The sequence below is a fragment of the Pogoniulus pusillus genome, chromosome 26, assembly GCF_015220805.1.
Source record: "Pogoniulus pusillus isolate bPogPus1 chromosome 26, bPogPus1.pri, whole genome shotgun sequence".
Lineage (NCBI taxonomy): Eukaryota > Metazoa > Chordata > Aves > Piciformes > Lybiidae > Pogoniulus > Pogoniulus pusillus.
Window position 1 is genome coordinate 2,486,561 of NC_087289.1, and position 23,352 is coordinate 2,509,912.

The following is a 23,352-nucleotide window of genomic DNA, read 5'->3' on the forward strand; positions in this document are numbered from 1 at the left end:
CTTAGTGCCATGGTCTGGTTGATCGGACAGGGCTGGGTGCTAGGCTGGACTGAATGAGCTTGGAGGTCTCTTCCAACCTGGTTGATTCTGTGACTATCAAGACACCATGATCTCATTCTTGCTTACTACAGCATTACATAGGTGGCTTCGTTTCAAACCACAAAGCATGACAAAGTGCATCCTTTGCACTCTGGGGAGGTGAAACTCCTCTTGAGTTTTTAGGGCATCTATATGGGCTTTAGACTGCTCATAAACCATGAAGCATGACAAAGTGCATCCTTTGCACTCTGGGGAGGTGAAACTCCTCTTGGGTTTTTAGGGCATCTATATGGGCTTTAGACTGCTCATGCATGGTTCCCTATAGACCTTTGCTATGTGCTTTTTCCTCTTTTAATTCCTCCTCCACCAGTCGAATGTTTCCTCCTCCTCCTCCTCCAGCAGTCGAATTTTTCCTCCTCCTCCTCCACCAGTCGAATTTTTTTCCCTCCAAGCATCAAAGTTTGTCCTCCTAAGTTTCAAATTTGACCTGTGCCCAGGCCACCACAGGACCTAAGACTGCTGTAGCCTCATAAAAGGCAGGGTCAAAACCCTCAGCTAATTTTTCTGTAACACTCTTTGGATTTTTACAGCTTTGCTGAGCCCAGATTAAATCAATTCCTGTGATCATGCAGCCCTTCTCAGGGAGAAATTCCCCAACTGAATTAGCCTGCAGTGGCTGTGCCAGAATGAGTTGGTTGTGGCAATTAACAAGGCAGGCATTATAAAACAGTTCCTAGGCAGCTTTCTTTTAACCCTCCTTCAGATACTGGCAGGCCACAACAAGGTCTCCTCAGAGCCTTCTTCCCTTCAGACTGAACAGCCCCAACTCTCTCAGTCAGTCTGCATAGCAAAGCAGCTCCAGCCTTCTGATCATCTTCACAGCCCTTCTCAGGGCACACTCCAGCACATCCAGATCTTTCCTGTAGTAGAGGACCCAGAACTGGACATAGTACTCCAAATAGGATCTCACCAGAGTGGAGTAGAGAGGGAGATCACCTCTCTCGAGCTGCTGCCCACAATTCCCTTGATGCAGCTCAGGACACAGTTGGCTTTCTGGGCTGCAGGTGCAAACTGACAGCTGATATTGAGCTTCTCACACACCAGTACCACCAAATCTTTGTCTTCAGTCTTCCTAAAGAACCTGACACAGAGATCCTGGCAACTGAGTATCTGAACACCAGTATCTGCTGATACTTAAGGAAGTAAACTCCCATTTCCTGCTCTGCTGGCACAAGCAGCCATAAGCATGCGAGTAGATACAACATGTAAAAGTGTTAGTAGCTGCACAACCACCACTCAGGTAGAGACATGTTTTATTTAGCAAGTAGTTTCATCAGCTAGGTGTCTACTTAAGGATGGCACAATCTAGTTCTTCTGGTTAAATCAGTGAAAGAACATCAGGGACCTGAAGAAGCAAGGTCATTAGACTAACAATCCAAAACACTTCCTTCTGTCCTACTCAAGGTAAATATTTTAACTCCCTTTTTCTTGCAGTGTTTTTCTTTCTAAAGCTTTAAACTCAAAATCAGAGCAGCAGCACTTGCAAACCTAACCACACATCCCATCAGAGCCACCATAAGTGCATCCTGTAGATTCATTTAGCACAGGAAGTTATCTCTGACTTCCTCTAGAACTACCAAAACAAATAAAGATTCATTCTTTATTGAAGGCCAGCACCTGACTGTGATAGGAATGGACACAATGCAAAAAGAACACTCTTAGATCTGAAGCACACATCCCCTTGTGCAAGGAATAAGACAGCTGTGACTTACCCCTTTTCATAAGTAAATTCTTCCTTCAGAGAATTGGCTGATGTCTCACCAATGAAGACAGAAGGAATGTCAATCTTCTTCAAAACCTCAACTGCACAAAATAGGCAAGGAAATAAAAATGTTATCATGTGGACACTCCATGGGCACTCTCAAGACATAGGACTTGAACATGATGAGACCATCACAATGCAAAGGCACACTGAAACAAACAGACTGATAAACCTGGGTCACATCATCAAGGTGCATAAGAAGTGGCATTATTTGTCCTATCTGAATACTCAGGGGCTTAATTGCAGGTCTAGAAACAAGTTGCCCAGGGAGGTGGTGGAAGCCTCATCCCTGGAGGTGTTTAAGGCCAGGCTGGATGGGGCTCTGGGCAACCTGATCTAGTGAGAGGTGTCCCTGCCCACGGCAAGGGGATTAGAAGTGGATGATCTTTGAGGTCATTTCCAACCCTGACAATTCTGTGATACCACAAAATAAGTCCTACCAGCACCACAGACCAAAAGCACATACTGTAAACCAGTGCCAACAGTTGGACTTGATACAAGGTGTTCTGAACATACTCACCCCAGGAACGATTAAAATCCTGACAGCATCAGAATCAAGCAGCAAACAGCACACTGGCCTCTACACACCAACTGAGAGTGTCATATGCACCCACAAGAGATGGCAGAGAGGGACCTGGCAGTGCTGGGTGACAGCAGCTGCGTATGAGCCAGCAGCGTTCCTGGGTGGCATGGAAGGCCAAGGGTGTCTTGGCCTGTATGAGGAATAGTGTGGCCAGCAGCACTGTGGATGTCATTCTGTCCTGTACTGGCTCTGCTGAGGCTTCATCTTGAGCACTGTGTGCAGCTCCAGGCCCTTCACTTCAAGGATACTGAGGTGCTGGAGTGGGTCCAGAGGAGAGTGATGAGTCTTGGGAAGGGACTAGAGGGAAAGTGTGATGAGGAGAGGCTGAGGGAGCTGGGGGTGTTTATCTTGTAGGAGACTCAAGAGGGGATCTCATCACAATCTACAACTACCTGGAGGGAAGTTGTAGTAAGGTGGGGGTCAGGCTCTGCTCCCAGGCAACTTGTCATAGGATGAGAGGGCATGGCCTGGAGCTGTAACAGGGGAGAGTTAAATTGGATGTTTGGAAGCACCTCCTCAGGGAAAGGGTAATTAGACACTGGGATGGACTGCCCAGGGAGGTGGTGGAGCTGCCATCCCTGAAGGTGTTTAAGGGAAGGCTGGATGTGGCACTTAGTGTCACAGTCTGGTCAATGTAGTGGTAGTAGGTCACAGGCTGGACTCAATATCAGAGGTCTGTGCCCACTTCAGTAACTCTGATTCTGTGAAACCAGAATCCATGTCCATGAGAACAACAGAATGTGCACAACAGTGCAAGAACAAAACAGAACCACTAACAAATACTAGGAAGTCTTAATTTAAAGCCTTGATTTCCTTCCAAAAGAGTAAGGGTTTTTTTTCCACTTTTCCTGCATTTCTCCTTAGTAACACATCAGCTACTTTGCACATCAACCATGTGAACCTATCTCATGCATTTAACCCCCAACAGCTGAACTCCAATGTAAAGGGAAAAATAAAACAAACCCAAAAGGAACACTCTGGAGAATGTACAAAGTTCACATCCCAAATAACATGGAAGTAGAGATTCATATTCTTCATGAATCTCTCCCACTTTTAACTGTTAAAACAGCAGGAGGATTGCTGGGTTGGGTGGGTGGGGGTTCAGTTTGGGCAGTTTCAAGGAGTGGTTTGGGTTTGTGGTTTTTTGTTTGGTTAGGTTTTGGGGTTTTTTTTTGTTTCATTGTTGGTTTTTGCTTGGTTGGTTTTTCCTGGGGGAGGCTGATGTTTTTCATTTTTAAGTGAGAACTGATTGTACTACTTGATAGTGCTTTCAGTCCTGTGGGTGGAATGGTTTTCAAACAGGAGAGAAGTGATACCTGTACTTACTGTCGTTGGATCCCATGCTTATGAGGTCGTCAGAATCGACATTGTGAACTATAGCTGCCTTGTATCCAGCTCTCTGTGCATTTAAAACCTGCCAGTCACACACAATACTTGTTAGAAAGACTTCTGCTTCAAGATATAGTGACTTCTCTGACCTACCCAAGCCAAGGTATGCTTTCAGAAAGCCATAAGTATTAGCACAACTTAACTTGCACTTGTAAAGCAAGCGTCACCTTTCCAAATAAAATCATCCCTGTACTTACACTCATGTCATTGTGTCATTTTCCCAGAAAAATCATTTAATATCTTCTGCAGACAGACAGCTCTTAGATATATTAAAATCAGAATGAAAAACTTCCCTGTGGCTATAGTTAAAAAATGTAATCCTAACTGAAAATAAAGGCACTGACCTTAGTAAACTAGAAATTACCACTGGCTAGCTCATGAAGTCACACAAGCAGTATCTCTTCTGTGCCTTTAGAGGTGTGTAAGTATCTTACTTGACAGCTCAGGTACCAGAAGCTTTTCCATGGCAAAACCCCACAAAACCAAAGACCTCACCTTGATATCAAAGTTGCACTCAAGCCTTCGGATTAAGACGATAAAAGCACTGGAGGAGTTGTCTTTCAGTGGAGGAGGGGCTATAGGCTCACAGGCATTCTCTGGCTTTGAATTTATTAGGAATCCCTAGAAACAGAACACAAACAGGAGTTTCACTTCTCTCTGCCTTAACAAAAGGCTTGGTAGACAAAGGTAAGGAAGTAAAACTGCACATTTTCTAACAACAAGCATGACAGCAAGGGTCTGCTACATCCCTGATGGTTTATCTTGACACATCAGAATCTTTAGGTCTGGAAGGCATTAAAAAAGTTGAACACTTCATCCAGTTACACCACCTGGAGGTTCTAACTCAGACTCTGCAGTATAACTCAGCTACATGAGCACTGTGGAATCATTGTTCACAGAATTTCATAGAAGCAGCCAGGTTGGAAGAGACCTCTAAGATCATCCCGCCCAACCTAGCACCCAGCCCTATCCAATCAACCAGACCATGGCACTAAGTGCCTCATCCAGGCTTTGCTTGAACACCTCTAGGGATGGTGTTCAGGAGGTTCCACCACCTCTGTAAGCAGCCCATTCCAATGCCAATCACTCTCTCTGCCAACAACTCCCTCCTAACATCCAGCCTAGACCTCCCTTGGCACAACTTAAGACTATGTCCCCTTGTTCTGGTTGCTGCTTGCCTGGGAGAAGAGCCCAACCCCACCTGGCTACAACCTCCCTCCAGGTAGTTGTAGACAGCAATGAGGTCAGCCCTGAACCTCCTCTTCTGCAGGCTGCACACCCCCAGCTCCCTCAGCCTCTCCTCACAGGGCTGTGCTCCAGGCCTTTCCCCAGCCTTGGTGCCCTTTTCTGGACACATTCCAGCACCTCAACATCTCTCCTGAATTGAGTGTCCCAGAACTGGACACAGCACTCAAGGTGGCCTGACCAGTGCTGAGTACAGGGGAAGAATAATCTCCCTTGTCCTGCTGGCCACACTCTTCCTGATCCAGGCCAGGATGCCACTGGTTCCATGTTGCACAAAGCCTATAAAAGAAAGCTGAAGTCTAACAGCCTAAGGAGCACCAACACAAACTTGGCACAAGTCAAAGGGAAAATCAAAGAAAGTGATTTCTGTGCTACCAGCAGTGAGTGAGCACACAAACCAGCTGGTTTGCTATAGTGAGCAAGGACTATACAGATCATCCAATCTGCCACTGGTGAAGGAGTCACAGAAGCAGGAAATTCTGGTGATACCAAACCTTTGGACTCTTTTCAGGTGACTGAGTTAGCACTGCACCACTGAAAATGTTTGGTGCAGAAGCTCTCCTAAGTTAATGCTTTAATATCTGCTGAACAGCTTCACAGCTTCTCTCAGATTACACATGGATGCACCGACACCAGCCCCTCTCCAGGACGTCGTTGCTTCAGAGTTGGCTGCCCCCTGCAGTGCCTTCCCTACCCCTGTGAGTGCTGTGCAAAGGCTGCTGGGACACACATTTATGCAAGGCAAGTGCCAAAAGAACATCATGCCCACTGCACAATGCTCTTTGTTCTGGCTCAGAAGAGAACAGACCTCCCCCTTTTCTTTGACTAGGATATGCCTGCTTCCTTGGTCAAGTCTCTAGACCACCTGAGAAGGAGCTTTGTTATTAATTAGTTAATCATTAGTGGTAATAATTAGTTTCCCTTCTATCAGTCTCCTCACAACAGATTTTCAATACCAAGAGCCAGAAAAATCCAGTCCATACACCCAGAGGAGACTTTTGTCTACCCTTCATCAGAAGTTTCTTCTATGTAAGGCCACAGTACGAGAAGGGCTTCTGGAGAGCAACACTATGGAAAATCATTTGGCATTCCTTTAGGATCCACACTCCTCTGAATCAGTTTTAAAGGTGGAGCACGTGAAAAAAAAGCAAACTGCCAGAAAATATGAACATAAGTAATTGGCTTTGTGCAAATAAAGATCATGAGAGCTGAGGGCTGAAGAAATCATTGCTCCAGTTCTACATCTGTCCTTGAAGCTTTAAAATCTGTTTTCACTGACAACTTTACATAAATAGAAGTCACCACCTGTGTGGAAATTACTACATGTAGCAATTCTATCATATAATTACATCTAAATACACATATAAACTGCCAGTTTAAATACCTATGCAAGCTTATACATGTACAGTTTATAAGCTGACAGTTTAAATGTACTTCATATAAAATCCCATATTTTGTCCCTGTAATAACAGAGAATTGATTCTGTTTTAAGGAACAGGTTTTTGCAGTGATAATATCCCTTTCTGGCAGAGAATCACAGAATCATTTTGGTTGAAGAAGACCTCCAAGATTATTGAGTCAAACTATCAAAGCTGCACCAGCAATCTGCCTTCTTGCCAAGTCTGTGGTGACAAGCAAAATACAGAATCATAGAATCAAGCAGGTTGGAAGAGACCTCCGAGATCAGCCAGCCCAACCTAGCACCCAGCCCTAGCCAGTCAAACAGACCATGGCACTAAGTGCCTGAACACCTCCAGGCACAGTGACTCCACCACCTCCCTGGGCAGCCCATTCCAATGCCAATCACTCTCTCTACCAACAACTTCCTCCTAACATCCAGCCTACACCTCCCTTGGCACAACTTGAGACTATGTCCCCTTGTACTGTTGCTGGTTGTCTGGGAGAAGAGAATAACCCCATCTGGCTACAACCTCCCTTCAGGTAGTAGCAGACAGCAATGAGTTCAGCCCTGAGCCTTCTCTTCTGCAGGCTGCACACCCCCAGCTTCCTCAGCCTCTCCTCATAGGGCTTGTAATATGACATAATCTATAATAATTAAATACAGTAGCCACTGAAAAGTGTGCACTGGTTTGCTGACAGCCCACTGCAGGTCCCTGATGCACAGAGCAATGCTCCTGCTGTTAGGTAGCACCACACAGAGCATCTATTCTTTCCTAACTGAAGTGGTATGTCTGGAGCCAACTGCACCCACAGAGGAGTTCCACACAAATCTCACATGGTCTGGTCATAGATACAGAAACCAAAACACAAGTCTTTAGCCTTTCTCAATGGTACCATATGTTCTTAAATCTCCTGAACTGAGGAGATGTTCTCTCAAGCACACAGACACAGATCACTGACCACTTCATGCTTAGAGAGCACACAAGCCAAAACCAAAAACACAAAAAAAGCAACAACTTTCATGCTTTGGCAGCAACCAGCACAGAATTTGGCAGGTAGTGTTCTAAAAGTTGTATATCAATATATTAATCTATCAAAGTAGTAGATAATTGTCAATCTATCTCAAGCAATATCATTAAACCCCAAGTTATTAAAAGCATAATGCAAGCAAAACCCACTTGCTACCCCATCCAGGACTAAAGATCACTATTATTTCTACATGGGTAATATCTACCCTAGCTAAGACAGAGCTAACAGCTGAAAAGACAGAGCTAACAGCTGAAAAGACAGAGCTAACAGCTGAAAAGACAGAGCTAACAGCTGAAAAGACAGAGCTAACAGCTGAAAAGACAGAGCTAACAGCTGAAAAGACAGAGCTAACAGCTGAAAAGACAGAGCTAACAGCTGAAAAGACAGAGCTAACAGCTGAAAAGACAGAGCTAACAGCTGAAAAGACAGAGCTAACAGCTGAAAAGACAGAGCTAACAGCTGAAAAGACAGAGCTAACAGCTGAAAAGACAGAGCTAACAGCTGAAAAGACAGAGCTAACAGCTGAAAAGACAGAGCTAACAGCTGAAAAGGTTAGAATTAAAGCTCCTTATATCTATTTTTGATGCATTAAACTGGCTCCCTACTTGGACAAATCATTTAATCGCCCTCTGCTTCTCAAAATAATCAGTAAGAAGTGTCCAGCTCCAACACCACTCCTCTCCAGGACAGAGCACACTGGGCAAGGAAATGGATTCCATTATGCAGAGGAATTCTCAGTCACAGGAATTCTTACAGTAGCTTATTTGCCTTTGGGACTGATAACAACAATGCAGTGCAGTCAAAGCTCCAACCTTGCACCTTTGCACCAGGTTCATTTCTTGCATGTTGTTTACTCCCAGGCACTGCAGCATCAGCAGAGCTTCAGAACCAGGCCTGGAGCCAGACAGGCTGCAGCAGAACAAACAGGACAGCTGCTCTCTGCCCCACAAGCTGTTCAGGGCCTCCAGAAGCGTAGGAAGGATTCTGGTATGGCTTACAGCCCTCCAGGTATATATTCAGAATAAATACATATCACTGAAATATTTTTTACCTTCAAGCCTTCTGCTGGCAGTCTGTAGCCAAATCTAGCAGGTAGATCATCGAAGGTCTGTGTTCCATTTTCAAGGTTATACTAAGAGAAATAAATTTTAAAAGCAAACTCAGCTTTGTAACAACAGAGAAAGAGGTCAGAGTCATTTAGGCTGGGAAACATCTTTCACATCATCAAGTCAACAGGTGTGGACAGAAACAAACACCACTACTTTTTAAGGTTAAAAGATTTATCAATGGATTTCTTGTGACTGTGTCAATGAAATCATAAAACTGCTTCTTCCACTCATGGAAAAACATTTTTATCTAGTCAAGCAAGAATTGATCATTTGTTATTTTATCTATATGTTAAAGCTTTCTTTCTGCTGTCTGCAATTCAAAGGTCATTGCATTTGCAGAAAAGTAACTGCAGACACTGGATTCAGTTCTAGAGCCACTGCACCCAGCTCCGGAGCCTATATTACAAGAGAGATGTGGATGTGCTGGAGTGTGTCCAGAGAAGGGCCATGAGGATGTTACTGCACATCTCCTGTGAGGACAGACTGAAAGAGTTGGGGTTGTTCAGTCTGGAGAAGAGGAGGCTCCCAGGTGACCTTATTGTAGCCTTCCAGTATCTGAAGTGGCTTAGAAAAACGCCGGGGAGGGACTTTTTAGGCCATCAGGGGGTGACAGGACTGGAGGGAATGGAGCAAAGTTGGAGGAGGGTAGGCTCAGACTGGACATGAGGAGGAAGTTCTTCACCATGAGAGTGGTGAGAGGCTGGAATGGGTTGCCCAGGGAGGTGGCTGAGGCCCCATTCCTGGAGGTGTTTAAGGCCAGGCTGGATGGGGCTCTGGCCAGACTGCTCTAGGGTAGGGTGTCCCTGCCCATGGCAGGGGGATTGGAACTAAATGATCCTTGTGGTCCCTTAAAAAAAAAAGCAACAATCTGAAGATCTGGGGGGGGTTGGGGATGGTGGTGCTCTTGCTTGTTTTTCTTGCTGTGAATGCACTTGCACACAGGGAAGAACAGCTCTTAACAGGTGGTTTACCACAGGCAAAGAATAGCCTCCACATGTTCTCACTTCTCAATCTCCTCCACCAGCAACTCAGGTTAGCAGCTGAAAACTCTGTGTTGTTTTTGGTTCATGCTGACTATGAGCTTTCATTTCAAAACAAAGGAATACTGTCAAGGTCTTAAATCTGTGGCAGCTTTGTTTGCCTTTTCATGGCTCATTTTTTGTAGCTCTATCATACACCTATGGAATGAAGAATCTATAGAACACAAAGTGAAAATTCGATGTTTGGTTTAATTTAAAAGCAAAATAAGTTGGTTTCTTGCAAAAAATTGTGACTGCCTCAAATCTCATCAACTGGTAAATTTTATCAGTTGAGTGATCAGAAATATTTGTCTATTCTCTGTATCATCCAACTGTCCTACACACTGGGTAAAGGCTGTGTTTATTTCAGAGCAACAGGACATCTCCTCACAGTCAGAATAAGACAGAGGATCTCAAACTCTACTTCAAAGGAAAATATGACCATGATTTATCTCAACCCTTTCAAGACAGCCTCCCTCCCAGGCTTTGGTAAAGTTGAGAGGAAAGAGATAAGACTGGAGCTAAATTCCAAGGAAGTGTTTTTGTTCTGTGCAATCAATCTGCTCCCCACAGCCTCTCCCCCAGTCTTCTACCCTATGGTTAGGCAGCACAGCTGTGGGCCTGTCCTCCTCCATCCTCACTAGTCACCCATCTGCCTGCTTCAAAATGTCCTTCCTCAGGTTCTGGTGCTCTAAGTTTACTTAGCATCACCTACCCAGCCCAAATTTAAGCTAGGAGTCAGACACAAACCTATTTTAGCCTTTATTTTACAAATAACCATCTGTGCTTCACGTATATATGACAGTATTGGCACAAACAATTCTTCACCTGAGGCTGGCACTATGCTAGACCACAGGATAAGACATCTACTTTGGCAGACCCAAAATTTCAGCCAGCATTTTGCTTCCCCAACAGGCAATCATAAAGCCATGAAGTCTCTGCAGACTGTGAGCTATCTGTATGCCTTCAGTTCCATGTGACACTGCACAAACACTCCCTCCTCCTATGCCTATCTCTTAAGCATTCTCCTGGCTCTGCCTCACAACAAAGTTTTAGTGTCTGGCTCATCTCCTCATTCCCTACTCCAAAGACATTCCCAAAACAGATCTGTAACTCTGAAATATCCAAGAATAAAGGACACTTAATGTCTAGATGGAATTATCTCACAATACTGCACATGAGGAGTTTAAACAGAAGAAATAAAACCAAAGCACCACAAAGTTTGTTGTTTGTTTTTTTAATTAAGGTTTGTGAAGTTCATTGGTTTTGTTTTGTATTCATTACCTTTCCTAAAGGAGGAAACCCCAACATAAAAGTAGGGTTTCTTATGTAAAGAGGAAGCACAGGCTTGGTGAAAAAGGGAAGAGAGGATGGGAAATCAGCTGACAGCCACTTTAAAATGTCACAATAGAGTGATTATGTCAGATCCATAATAAAGCAAACCTCTCTCTGCATTAATTGGATCTTCAGGTTGTTGCTATGCTATGCTGTTTACCAAACTGAATTGATTTACCAAAACTGAAACTACTGCCTGAACTAAGCAACAATGGAATTCTTTTCACACAGTTATAACATGCTAAATGATATTTGGTCAGGTTGAAACTTTTTTTTAATGACTAAGAGAATTAATTGCTTTACTGCCATGGTGTCTGAGCACACATCACCTGTAAGCTCACTTCAAAGTGCACTTTTTTACATCACTCAACTAAACATTAAGCCAATTACAGAATCACAGAATCAGTCAGGGTTGGAAGGGATCACAAGGATCAGCGAGTTTCAACCCCACTGCCATGGGCAGGGACACCCTACCCTAGAGCAGGCTGCCCACAGCCTCAGCCAGCCTGGCCTTAAACACCTCCAGGGATGAGGACTCAACCACCTCCCTGGGCAACCCATGCCAGGCTCCCACCACTCTCATGGTGAAGAACTACTCATGTTCAGTCTGAATCTCCCCACTTCCAGCTTTGCTCCATTCCCCCCAGTCCTGTCACTCCCTGATAGCCTAAAAAGTCCACCCCCAGTTTTTTTGTAGGCCTCCTTCAGATACTGGAAGGCCACAAGAAGGTCACCTGGGAGCCTTTTCCTCTCCAGACTGAACAGCCCCAACTCTTTTAGTCTGTCCTCATAGGAGAGGTGCTCAAGCCTTCTGCTCATCCTCATGGCCCTTCTCTGAACAGGCTTCAGCATCTCCACACACCTCTTGTAACATGGGCTCCAGAACTGGACACAGTACTCAGTACTCAATTCCATTTCAAACAACCTGCTACAACATTTATTGCCCTAACAGATTCACTAAGCAGAACAGTATAAAAGAAGATTAAATTATCTGGATATTTCATCTATGTAGAAAAATATACTTACTGCTAAAATATCTGCCTCCACAGGTAAAAGGTTCAGGAAAGCAAATAACTGAACAGTCAGGATAGTGTATATCTGAGTGGCAGACAGCATCAGCATTCCTATTGACAACAGCATATTTTATTGGATACCTGCAACAACAACAAGAAGAAGAAGACAGAGTCAGAGCACACAGCAAACATTTCCCTCTGGCATTTCACTAGGCTCTACCATTTGGCTAAAATCTTTCTTGTAAAGATGCAGACAAAATGTTACTTCATGTCCTCTTTTGAGAAAGAAGTCATTTTTAATTGGTATGATGATGTTAGAGATACAAACCCCTTTTCCTGAGAGCAAGTAGCCTCAACGGGAAGCACACAGAGAACACAAAAATCACAACAGCACTTCACTGATCTAGTGTGAGGTGTCCCTGCCCATGGCAGGGGGGTTGGAAGTACATGATGCTTGTGGTCCCTTCCAGCCCTGATTCTATGACACAGGAATGGGAAGGTACAGAGGAATGAACAGCCACATGGTATTAATCAACCCTAGCTATTCTCAATTTTAATCATCCCATGTTCTAACTTAAAATCTAAATCAGCAAAATTCCTCATGCACATGGAGCAGCTCTACTAAAACGATGTGTTGTAAATATACACTTGCAAACTCGGTGTGCCACCAACAAATACAAAATCGTTCCATCAGCCTCAGTGAAATTCCCAAGTGCTGCCGTGTGACTCATGGTCTGGACAGCAGATTTGGTCTCCTGTGAAGTGAGACCTTCAGAAAAAAAAGACACAAGTACCTCGCAAAGCGTGCTTGTATGCACTTCACAAGCTCCTGTCATTCAAAGGAGGTTAGTTTTGCTTTGTCAGTGAATTTTATTCACAAGCAGCAGCAGAAAGCAACAGCTTGTGTCTGGAAATACAGGAGAGTGTTTTGTAACAGAAACTGGTATTTAAAATAATTTATTTGTCATTAATCAAAGCAAAAAAAGAAACTCAAAGTTAAAAATAAATGTGGAGAGGGGTCAGAAGGAAGCACACCAAATACTTTAATGTTTTTCCTTTGGCACACAGATTTATGGTTTTTAGAATGTGTTAATAACATTAAAGGCCTGGATGCCTCCCTTGTATGAGCAGTGATACCTGCACCCTTACTGAAATCATTCAAAGTATTATGTGACCCTCAAAAACCCCTCAACAATCCCCCCTGCCAGAAATCACCACCGCTCACTCCCACAAAGAGAGACATTAGCATCTGTTTGCATGAGTAGAACTTTGTTCTCCTCTCCCTCCCAAAAGAAACACCTGCATTCACTGCAGTGGTAACAGATTTCACTCCCTAGCCCTCTTATCATAAACTGACCACTTTTACATCACCTATCTCCTGAAACCACAAACTTTCACCCAAATACAAGGCAAATATTAAAGACACAGTGTTTAAACACTGAGTATTTCAATTCTTTCCAGCAAAGACACGAGCTAACACTTAAGATAATAATCAACCCATGGTCCCTCTCATCTGAAACTCAGCATTCTTTGATTCTTACACATCACTTTCCACTTTGGCTCTTCCAGATCATTATTGTTCTGGCACCGATGAGACTCCCAATCTAGACAACAAACCTGACTTGGGTTATAATGTAATTTCCTCAGCTGATGAAGGCTGCTCCTTCAGAACACAGAATTTACTGAATGTCTGTGAAAAGCCAACTTCCCACACATTTTGAGAGGCCTGGAATGGACGCTCTGATGATCCACAAGCACACAAACAACACAGTGCAGATCTGCAGCGTTCACCAAGGGTTGTGTCTGACGTAACGAGAAACAGAGTATGGAAAGATTTAGTCTTTCAGCATTTTAACTTCATACCGTGTGCCACTCTCACTTCATCCAACACAGGTCTTTCAGCTCCTAACTAAAACAAAAGGCAGTTAAATAACACCCACCTACATGAAGGTAAAAGTTCTACTTGCTAAGCAGCAATAAACAGGCAACCAAAAACTTGGGCTGAGCAAGGGAGAGGAATTAGTTCCAGCCTTCTATGTTATTGACTTGTGTCTCCCAGTGCCTGCTACTCATATACTGAGCTAAGAAAGGTTTTTTGGGGGAAAAACATGCTGCCATTGCTAAAGAAATAGGCAAATGGGTAAAACTAAGTTTCATAAATAACCATAAAAGCAGCATTTCATCATTTCTGAGTCCTTGAATTTCCATGTAAACTGTACCTTTTAATGCTTCCTCATGTTTTAAAGGGACTTGAATTTCTGTGTATATATACATACCACAGCTTGTAGTAATGTGAAGGTTTGAGGTTTAGCCTGAATTTAGGCTGCTGAGAAATGAATGCCATCTGAACTGGAGGAATAGCTGGCTGACAGAGGCATAGAGATCTCCAGAGAGGAAAGATGTGGAGCTGGGTAAAAATAGTGGCCAGATGAACATGTCTTTTCTTCTAGCTCTCATGAGATGCATTTAGAAGCTCCTGTCCAGTACGACGTTCCCAAAATACAGTAAGGATTACTGACATGCCTTTGTCCCCCATTCCCTTTCTCTATCAAAACTGAAGTAAAATAAAAAGAAATAATTGCTTGCTGCCTCTACCTCCTCACTGACTTTACCCTTCCAAGAAATCACAGCCAAGACTACCACATGTTCAGAATCAAGAATCATTTAAGAATCCCTCTCTTCCTACCCTATCCTTTGTGAGATCTTTAAGCAGGAGGCACTGTCCCATGAGCTGAGGTCCTCAACAGCAAATGTAGCAAATATTGGGAGAGTTTGATTTGACTTAAACTGACACTAAGATGAAAATAGTTTAAAAATATGATTATTAATTGGAGAAAACAGCTGGAATTTTCAGGAACAGTTCTGATGATTCTGACTTGGTCATTCAGACCAAGTGAAACTTGTGACTGGTCAGCAAAACAGAAGTTACAATCACAGAAATTTCAGATGAATTATAAGATTCATGATTTTTTTACCTCAAGATTGACCAGTTTTTTCTCATGAGTATGCCCTAACAAAGGGGACTGTCAGTGAAACTGGAAGCATAAGGAACAATTGTTCAAAAAAGACAATACTTTTCATGGTGCCAGGAGCAACAACACACTCGAAGCTGCTGCTGTATTGTAGCTAATGGAGTTAATTCAGCACATACCTTACAACACAGAGAAAGCATTAAAATGGTATTGAGCAAGGTTAGAAAAGACCAGAAAAAATGCTGTCCTTGCAAAGAACATGTAGATACAAAGCACTCTTCTCTGTCAGTTACATGCAACCAGACACTTGTGGACCCAAGAATGACTGCCTCAAACACAAGCAAAAATGTCCTGCAATGCCTGAAGTGCCACGGCTCACTTGTAGCCTACCCTCCTCAATGACAAGGCAGCTCACAGCACACAGAAATACAGGCAGGTGTAATTAAAGTCTGCACTGCAAACAACACAAGAGAAGTTAAGCTTGACTTTGCACTCATGTTCAGCACTCTACACCTGATCTTTCAGTGTCTGTAGGTGAAGTTTCCCATAAGTAACTCCAGTCCTTTTGAAAGTCGTAGTTTTTCTTGCTGCTCTGGATCCTAGAGGTCACAAACCAGACTAAGCCTGAAGAACTAGATCCCTCCATCACAGGACTGAACAGGATCACCAGGCCGGAACTGAGGAGGGGAGAAGTTTGGGTGTGCTCTATCACAGCAACCTACAAACAACAAGGCAACCAGGAAGCAAATACACTCATGTACAATATATCAGAGAAGGAACCACCCACGAAGATAAGGCAGCAGTGGTACTGCTGTATCTACATCAGAAAGTGGACTTCTGATTATACTCTTGAAGAGAGCAGTATGTCCCTTCTCAGAGGGAAGATAAGGACAGCTGAATAAGCTTGGTACAAGAACTGACAGGACATGATGGATACATCTATCTGCTGTACCCGGTACCAAGGACACCTTGCTGACCTCTTCATACAGCACTGGCACTGTATCTAAGGTAAGGGTTATGAAACAGTTATTAACACCAACACATTGACCTGATCTGAAAACATCCTTCTGGATACAGTCCCTGCATACTGTCAAAAATACCATTTACAGTATCACAATATCATCAGGGTTGGAAGAGACCTCACAGATCATCAAGTCCAACCCTCCATATTGGACAACGTGCAGAAGCCTTGGGAATGTACTTAAGACAGATCTTGTGAGGAAGTTGTGTGGCCTGGGACACAGGTGAGAACATTCAGAGCTTCTGGCAACTATTCACAAACCAAGCTCCACAAAGTACACATCAGAAGCTTCTATCTCATTCAGTTCAAAACTTATTTGACAGAGGAAAACAACATAAAGCAACTCCTTGTCCATATGGTTATGCTTTGTGCTTCAACTCTCTCAAGGAAACAGCTCCTCCTCTTCCCACTGGAAAAGCAAAAAACAACCCCACACCTAATTTGCACATCTGTATTAAGCTTAAGATCTGTTTTACTGCCAAATAGGAACATGACACTTACAGCAACCATAGAATTCATACAGGCATTCAGAAACTTTGTCCTGACATAAGCTCAGTGACAACCATCTAAACATTTTGGTAGGCTGGGCTCCACTTTCCAAAACTCCACGAGCAAAGGATGAATAAAAGTCACACAGATAATGTCAAAAATTTTCATCCACATGCTCAAAAGCTCCAAAGTGTCCGTTTTTTTCGCACTTTGATGTCACTGTATGATTACTGATCTGAATCTCCTTCTAAGACCTAGCTGCAGAACTGGACAGGCAGTGTTCTCGGATCCGGTAAGATGCAGTAACCATCCCTCTCATTTTGTTTTCATCTTTTTACAAGCAACTTGATGGTCAGGTACAGATTCCACGCTACATATTCGTTTCCAAATATAATCAGTATCTCGGCACACAGCCAGACTCAGAGAGGAATCATCCACAGGCAGAACCGGGAAATACCAGAGCGAGAGTTCAGCTTTCATCAGTCTAAAAAGACGTCAGGAAAGGGTTCAGAGGCCTCTCGCTCCCTCCTGCCGAGGCAGATCTCCGCGCAGGCTGCAGCAAAGACTGCGGAGAAGGGAAGCGCCCAAGCCAGCGGCTGCCGGCAGCCGGGCACCGGGCGCGGGGCCGGCCGTGGCTCCGCCCGAGCCGCACAGGCCGTGCGAGCGGCCCCGCCTAGCTGCTCCGAGGGTGGAGGCAAATTAACGCTACGCAACGCAGCGACGGGCCCAGCGACCCCTTAACCGCCGCCGAGCCTGGGCGCCCGGCAGCAGAGGAGAGCCCCAAGGGAGCCCAGACGCCCGCGCTCCCCGCCCCAGCGGCGCTCACCTGCGGGCCCGGCACAGGGCCCGGCGCGGGGTGCCGAAGGCCGCGCCTACGCCGACTCCATGGCGCGCACGGTCCCCTCAGCCGCCACGGCGGAAGTCCCACCCTGCCGCCGCGCAGCACGGGGCGGAGGTCCGGGACAGGCCATTGGCTTCGCGAGCTGCCACTCAGGCGTGGAGCGTGGCGCGGGGCGGGCCTAGCCGCGCTGAAGGGAGGTGCCAGCCCCGCCCTCGCCAGGCCTCGCCCGCCAGCGGGCGGCGGGTCCCGGTAGTGGGCGGGGGGCGCATATATGCCTCTGCCTCGGCTCTCCGCTGCTGGCGGCTTTATCCGTGCCTCAAGTGCCGAGGCTTGCCGTCGCCTGGAAGCTGACAGCATGAGGGACAGCGGAGCGATCCGCGAATGTACTGGGCAGAAGCCGGTAACGGAGGTTCGTGTAGAAGTGTCCTGCTGCAGGAGTCGGCCCGGTGCTGGGCCGCCCCTCCCCGCCTCGCTGTTACTGCCAGCCCGCTCGTCTGGACTCGGGGTTCGCGGGCGCGGTGGCCGCTGCCCGCCTCCAGGCTGTGCGACAGCGCAGACGGCTACGCGCAGAACCAGGCGGGCTTTACAACGGACACCGAATCCCGGCATCGTGGAGAGAACAAGGGGCTTTTATTCTCCTCCGGTCACTTTAGCCCAGCTCCAGTTAAACCGAAACCAGCCACAACAACACACCAGCACTGCCCCCGAGCCTGCCACGGCCTACTGCTGGGACGGGGACTCCTACCCCCGGCTCTGGGAGCTCCCGCGCAGGCGCCGAGTCGGACCGCCCCTTCCTGGGCGGGCGGCCGCGGAGCGGGCCGGGCCGGCAGGGTGCGGGATGCTGCTGGTGCTGTCGGAGGAGCAGAAGGCGCACCTGGGCTTCCTGCCGCGAGCGGGCGGCGCAGGTCTGGCATCGGGCCCCAGACAGGCACCGGCTGCCCTGCGGCTGGCTCGCCTGGGCCCGCGGGGAGCCGAGGGCGCGTAGCCCGGCTGACGGGAGGGGGTGGCAGTCAGCGGCGGCCGTTCGGGGCCTAAGCGGAGTCCTCTCCTCTCGTTTCAGCCGTCGGCGAGCTGGGCCGTCTGGCGGTGGAGCTGCTGCGGCGGGGCGCGGCGCCGCGGGCCTGCGAGGCGGCCGCCAGTAAGAGCCGCGGCGGGAAGGCTGTCACGGGCCACGGGCGGGGACAGGGCAGTCTGGAGCCCGCGGGGAAGCCGGGAACGGGGGCTGGGCTCAACGACGCCCGTAGCAGTGCGAGAGCGGTGGTCGCGGCGGCGGCCCCCCAAAAGATGTCCCCGGTGCACGGCAGCAGCTGTACGGAGCAGCTTAGGGACTCGTTCCGCCTCAAGCTGCCGGAAGAGCGGAGGCAGCTGGCGGGCAGCATAAAGCCTTCTGAGCAGCTTTTGGTCAGGAGGTGCCGAGATCTGTTCGGTGCTGCCGGCAGGACCCCGCTTTCTGCGTACACGTCTGCAGATTCACCACTTGGCTCCGGGGCGTGGGCGTCCAGCTCCGTGCCGTGCCATAATTAGTCTGGGGTTTTCTTAGGGCTTTTGGATTGTTTGTTTGGGGGACGAGAATCTAACTTGCTGCTTAGTCTCCTCACATTATTATTTGAAGGGTGGCATAGCCCTCTGGTGGGTGTTTTTTTTCTTTTCTATGCTTATATTGCAAGTTAACTCTCTCTAAGTTTGCTGTTGCAGGTTAATATGACAGTAAAAAGTACTTTGTGCTTTCTTTGAAGGAAAACTTAACATCGATGTTGACACCGTTCAGCATGGAGTAGAAGGGCTATCATACCTGCTTACCGAGAGCTCCAAGCTTATGGTAAGGTAGCCTCAAGCTACGCTGGGGGAAATTTAGGCCTGAGGTGAGGAGAAAGTTCTTCACTGAGAGAGTCATTGGTTAGTAGAATGGGCTGTCCAAGGAGGTGGTGGAGTTGCTGTCCCTGGAGCTGTTCAAGGCAGGATTGGACGTGGCACTTGGTGCCATGGTCTGGCCTTGAGCTCTGTGGTAAAGGGTTGGACTTGATGATCTGTGAGGTCTTTTCCAGCCTTGGTGATACTGTGGATGCCTTTGCATCGTGAATTCAAAGACACACTCAAAAGAGGTCTTCTCAGCACTTACAGCTGTGAACATACTGATGAAAGAGGAAAACCTGGTTCCAATCAGAATTTTAAAAGTCTTCTCTTGTGTTATGCTGCTGAAATACTGAGTCTGCCTGCACTGACTGGCATTTGTGCTCAGTGTCTGCAGCCAAGGCTTGACAACGTTTAACAGCACATAGCAAGAACTTGCAGCAGTTTAGTCCATACCTCAGTATTAAGCTCTGTGTAAATAGCAAAGCTAGAGTGAGTGGGGTGTTCAGCTGTAGTATGGAGTGTGGTGCTGTGCTAGCCCTGTTCTATGTTCCTCATGTATGTCTGATAGGGTACATTTGAGAACTCTTTCTGCTCCTGACATCAGAAGTTTGGGTGGGTGTAAGCAGACATTAAATGAAAATGGTTAGATAATAACTGTTTCTATTGGAAGAACTTTTTGCTGTTGATGTAGTAGAATATTTGAGCAGTGAGGACATGGAGAAGGGATAGAGAGGCAAGTAATTTCCAGATGAGCTCAATCAGGAGATGTTCTGAAGGGCAGGAAGGAAGAGATTAAAATACCCCAGAATCTTTCTGTGAAGTAAGGTGACCCAAATGACAGAAATGACTGTGTGTTAGGGTAGAATATGGTGATCAGAGGGTGTGTTTATGGTGTAGATGTATTGGAGTGGTGTCATGTGTTCTGGTGAGTAAACTGTTTCCACAATGAGCCAAGCTCCTCCAGTTCAGGTAAAATCATAGAATCACAGAGTGAGTTGGGTTGGAAGGGATCTTTAAAGATCACATAGTCTAATCCCCTTGCAGTGAGCAGGGAGTTGTAGCACTGACCTACAGGAATCAGCTTCTTGGGGCCACTCTGAGTTACTGTAATGTGTAGTTGTGTCTGGTGCTCGTGTAGATGTGAAGACATTCAGACAGTTCAGAGTATTTATAAGCTGAGTATCAATATTAACGTATTGGTGACTGAATATGTACTTCCTCAAAACAAAGCTCAGATGCTTTCCTGTGCTGCATATTGTTCTCTTATGTGAAGGCTTGAATGTGAAGATGTTGAATGTTTTTGAACCAAGCAATCAAAAGGTGTTCCTGAAGCTCATGCAAGTCAGTGCAGTACCTCATTACCTGTAAATCACTTCAAACCTAGCCAGTTTGTTTCGTTCTAGCTATAGAACTGACCTCACATGTTCCTGCAGGAAAACAACTACCCTATACCACACTTACAGTTTTGTTTACAGCAAATAGTGATTCTTACATGGTTGTATTAAGGCCCAATTTGTTATTCCTAGATTTCTGAGATAGATTTCCAAGAGTCCATTCAAGTTTTGGGATTCTCGGATGAACTGAACCAGTTACTGCTCCAGCTGTACCTTGACAACAGGAAAGAGATCCGCAGCATCCTCAGTGAGCTGGCCCCAAAGCTTCCCAGCTATCACAGCCTGGAATGGAGACTGGATGTGCAGGTGACCTCCTTTACTTTTTCAGTAGCTGGTGTTTTACTCCACGTTTTTAAACATCTGCTAAGCAATTGATTTGTACTATTCCAAGGGAAGCGAGGCAGCACTTTTTCATGTGTTTAAAACTGACATAATTCTGTTACTGCATCAAAGATAGCTAGTTATGAGAAGAGCAGGATGTGTCATGATGCAGAGTAGTGAAAATTGAATTCATAGCTCCATAGGCCTTTTCATATGTGAAAATTGAATTCATAGCTCCATAGGCCTTTTAAAATGTAAGCACAGACTAAGCGTATTTGGTGTTAATTACTATCCAATTTTCAGAATGAAAGTATTGATTAAAGTCCATTAGTATTGCCTAAGGAGAAAAATAAATATGGATTGTGCCTGTCTTTAATGTGAGGGAAAAAAAATAAAAGCTCTTTAAACAGCCCTGCAAACTTGTGAATTGTCAGTGTTGTGAATTGTCCATACCCATCCTTTGTTTTCTGTTCCCATTTCGTTTCCGCTGCCTCACTCAGCTTGCAAGCCGAAGTTTGAGACAACAGATTAAGCCTGCTGTGACTCTAAAGCTACATCTCAATCAGAATGAAGATCAAACTGCTCAGGTGCTGCAAACTGACCCTTCCACTCTCCTCCATCTAATTCAGCAACTGGAGCAAGCACTGGGGGAAATGAAAACAAACCACTGCAGGAGAATAGTGCGCAACATGAAGTAGTGCTGGTGCCAGGCTGGGGGCTCACTTGCCTAAAGCAATGCTCACAAATACATTTTGAGGAGAAATAAACATCTGGATCAGATGAAATGCTTTCCTGTGCCAGGATCTTAAGCCAGTAATGACTGGTTGCATGTTCTCCAGTGCTAACTTTGCACCTCTGCCTGAGAGGAGGTAGGAAACTGGCTTTGCTTTGGTAGTAAATGCAGAAATTCAACATGCTATGCTGAGGGTTTCTTTAACTCGGTACAGTTCCACGTGAAAGCCTTTCCTACAGTAAGTAGAGCTCTCTCAGTATTATATGAGGCTGCACATTATGTTTATCAGGTAGTTTTTTCCCTGGGTTTTAAGGAGGTTTTTCGAAACCAGCTCTGTACTGGTGGGGCATGATAATTTACAGGCTGTTCCCTTCCTCTAGACTCATTAAGAGTACATGTGGGATTCACCCAGCCTGAGCTGGGTGCTGCACTGCCTTCCTACCCTTCTTTCATAAGGAAAGAAAGCCTCAGCATGTTGACATTGCCATTTAATAAAGCTGGGTCTAGCCCCTGCCAGGCAGGCTCAGTGGGCTGCAGGGAGCAGTCACCATAGAAAACCCAAACCCAGTGGCCTAAACATGTCAGCATGCTGATCATGGATAAAGGGGAGCTGGAACAGCACTACAGCCAAGTCATGGACTAGAGGGCAGATTGAGCAGGTAACTTGTGCTAAATCCCATTTTCATCTTGTGCTGGAACAGGTTTTGTTCTCTTCTTTGGATGGTGTGCTCATAAAAGAAAGGCTAGCTAAGAACTGCAGAAAAATCAATGATTCTTTCCCATTTCCTTAATAAAGGTTTTGTCCAAAGCCACTTTTCAATGGTATTTAATGCAATATTTGGTAGCTTTTGTGAATAAGGTTAAATACTTGTACTTGAAGGACATCTAACTCTCACATTTTCTTTTGCTGCAAATGTAACTGTGTTTTGCAGAGCTGCTCTTCCTGTCTATGTCAAGTCACTTTTATGAATTAAGCAGCTTGTAAGTGGCACCTTTTGTGACAGACCACCAAATGCTAATGCAAAGTGCATTAAACAACTAAATATCCACCTGGTTTAAGCATAAACTGGGTTATTTTCTTAGAAGCAGAGTTAGGTTCCTCCCTTAGCTATGCCCTTCTCAACAGATCGTTTCCCTGGTCTAAACAGCAGAGGGCAGAAAGTTTGGTTTTATAATCTACGAAGGAGAAGTTTTGCTGTGCAATCATTTTCAGGGTCTGGCTTCTGGTAAGAATTGTTCATGGTTTCTAGACACAGCCTGGAATGTATTTCACCTTATATTTTCCAAATTCATGATCAACTTTCAACTGAAAACTTCCAGTTTTGAAGCACTCTAAAGCACTGTTTCATGGATCTGCTAGTTAATTTGCTAAGCCACTTAGCAAAACCAGTAATCTAACCCAATTCTTAGAACTGAGTTCCTTTGCTATTGTGAAATGTTTGTATTCTTTTGAGCACTGAGTAAACTCAAGCAGCAGTGTTTTTCTTCCTCCTATTTGTTTTTAAATCCTTTTTGAGTATCTATGATCACTGTCCGTTTTGGAAAGTCTGTTGTTCAAGTTTCTGACCCAAGTTTTAATTCCCCATCTCTGAGGTGTGTTTTAGACTCCTACAGGCTTTATTTTGTTGTACTTTTGCTTGTCCCTGCCGTGCTTTCTTGTAAGCTTTTTTTTAATCTACTCACCTTTTAGCTGGCTAATTAATTAATGTTCCTTAAAATATGTGGGGAAAGTGTCCTCATTAA

General features: G+C 45.5%; 2 protein-coding genes across 5 annotated transcripts in view; one reads left to right on the forward strand and one right to left on the reverse strand.

Annotated features, from left to right (window-relative positions):
* Positions 1 to 17,393, reverse strand: part of RNF13 (ring finger protein 13) — a 31,047-nt gene extending 13,654 nt beyond the window's left edge. The window contains exons 1-6 of the mRNA XM_064164890.1: positions 17,293 to 17,393; positions 11,998 to 12,125; positions 8,560 to 8,640; positions 4,329 to 4,454; positions 3,771 to 3,858; positions 1,812 to 1,902 (exon numbers count right to left, since the gene is read on the reverse strand). Coding sequence (XP_064020960.1) covers positions 1,812 to 1,902; positions 3,771 to 3,858; positions 4,329 to 4,454; positions 8,560 to 8,640; positions 11,998 to 12,111 — 500 coding nt within the window. The 5' untranslated portion in view covers positions 12,112 to 12,125; positions 17,293 to 17,393. The remainder of the gene's footprint in view (positions 1 to 1,811; positions 1,903 to 3,770; positions 3,859 to 4,328; positions 4,455 to 8,559; positions 8,641 to 11,997; positions 12,126 to 17,292) is intronic.
* Positions 17,394 to 17,520: 127 nt separating this feature from the next.
* Positions 17,521 to 22,421, forward strand: COMMD2 (COMM domain containing 2). Of its 4 annotated transcripts, none has more exons than XM_064165503.1 (5): positions 17,521 to 17,716; positions 18,368 to 18,445; positions 19,044 to 19,126; positions 20,688 to 20,861; positions 21,377 to 22,421. In XM_064165503.1, the coding sequence occupies exons 1-5, from the start codon at positions 17,689 to 17,691 to the stop codon at positions 21,572 to 21,574; spliced, it is 561 nt and encodes a 186-aa protein (XP_064021573.1). In that variant the 5' UTR covers positions 17,521 to 17,688; the 3' UTR covers positions 21,575 to 22,421. The 4 variants fall into 4 exon arrangements, with proteins under 4 accessions (XP_064021573.1, XP_064021575.1, XP_064021572.1 ...); XM_064165502.1 differs by lacking the exon at positions 17,521 to 17,716 and adding an exon at positions 17,732 to 18,212; XM_064165505.1 differs by lacking the exon at positions 18,368 to 18,445 and having other exon boundaries at positions 17,522 to 17,716.
* The last annotated feature ends 931 nt before the right edge of the window (positions 22,422 to 23,352 follow it).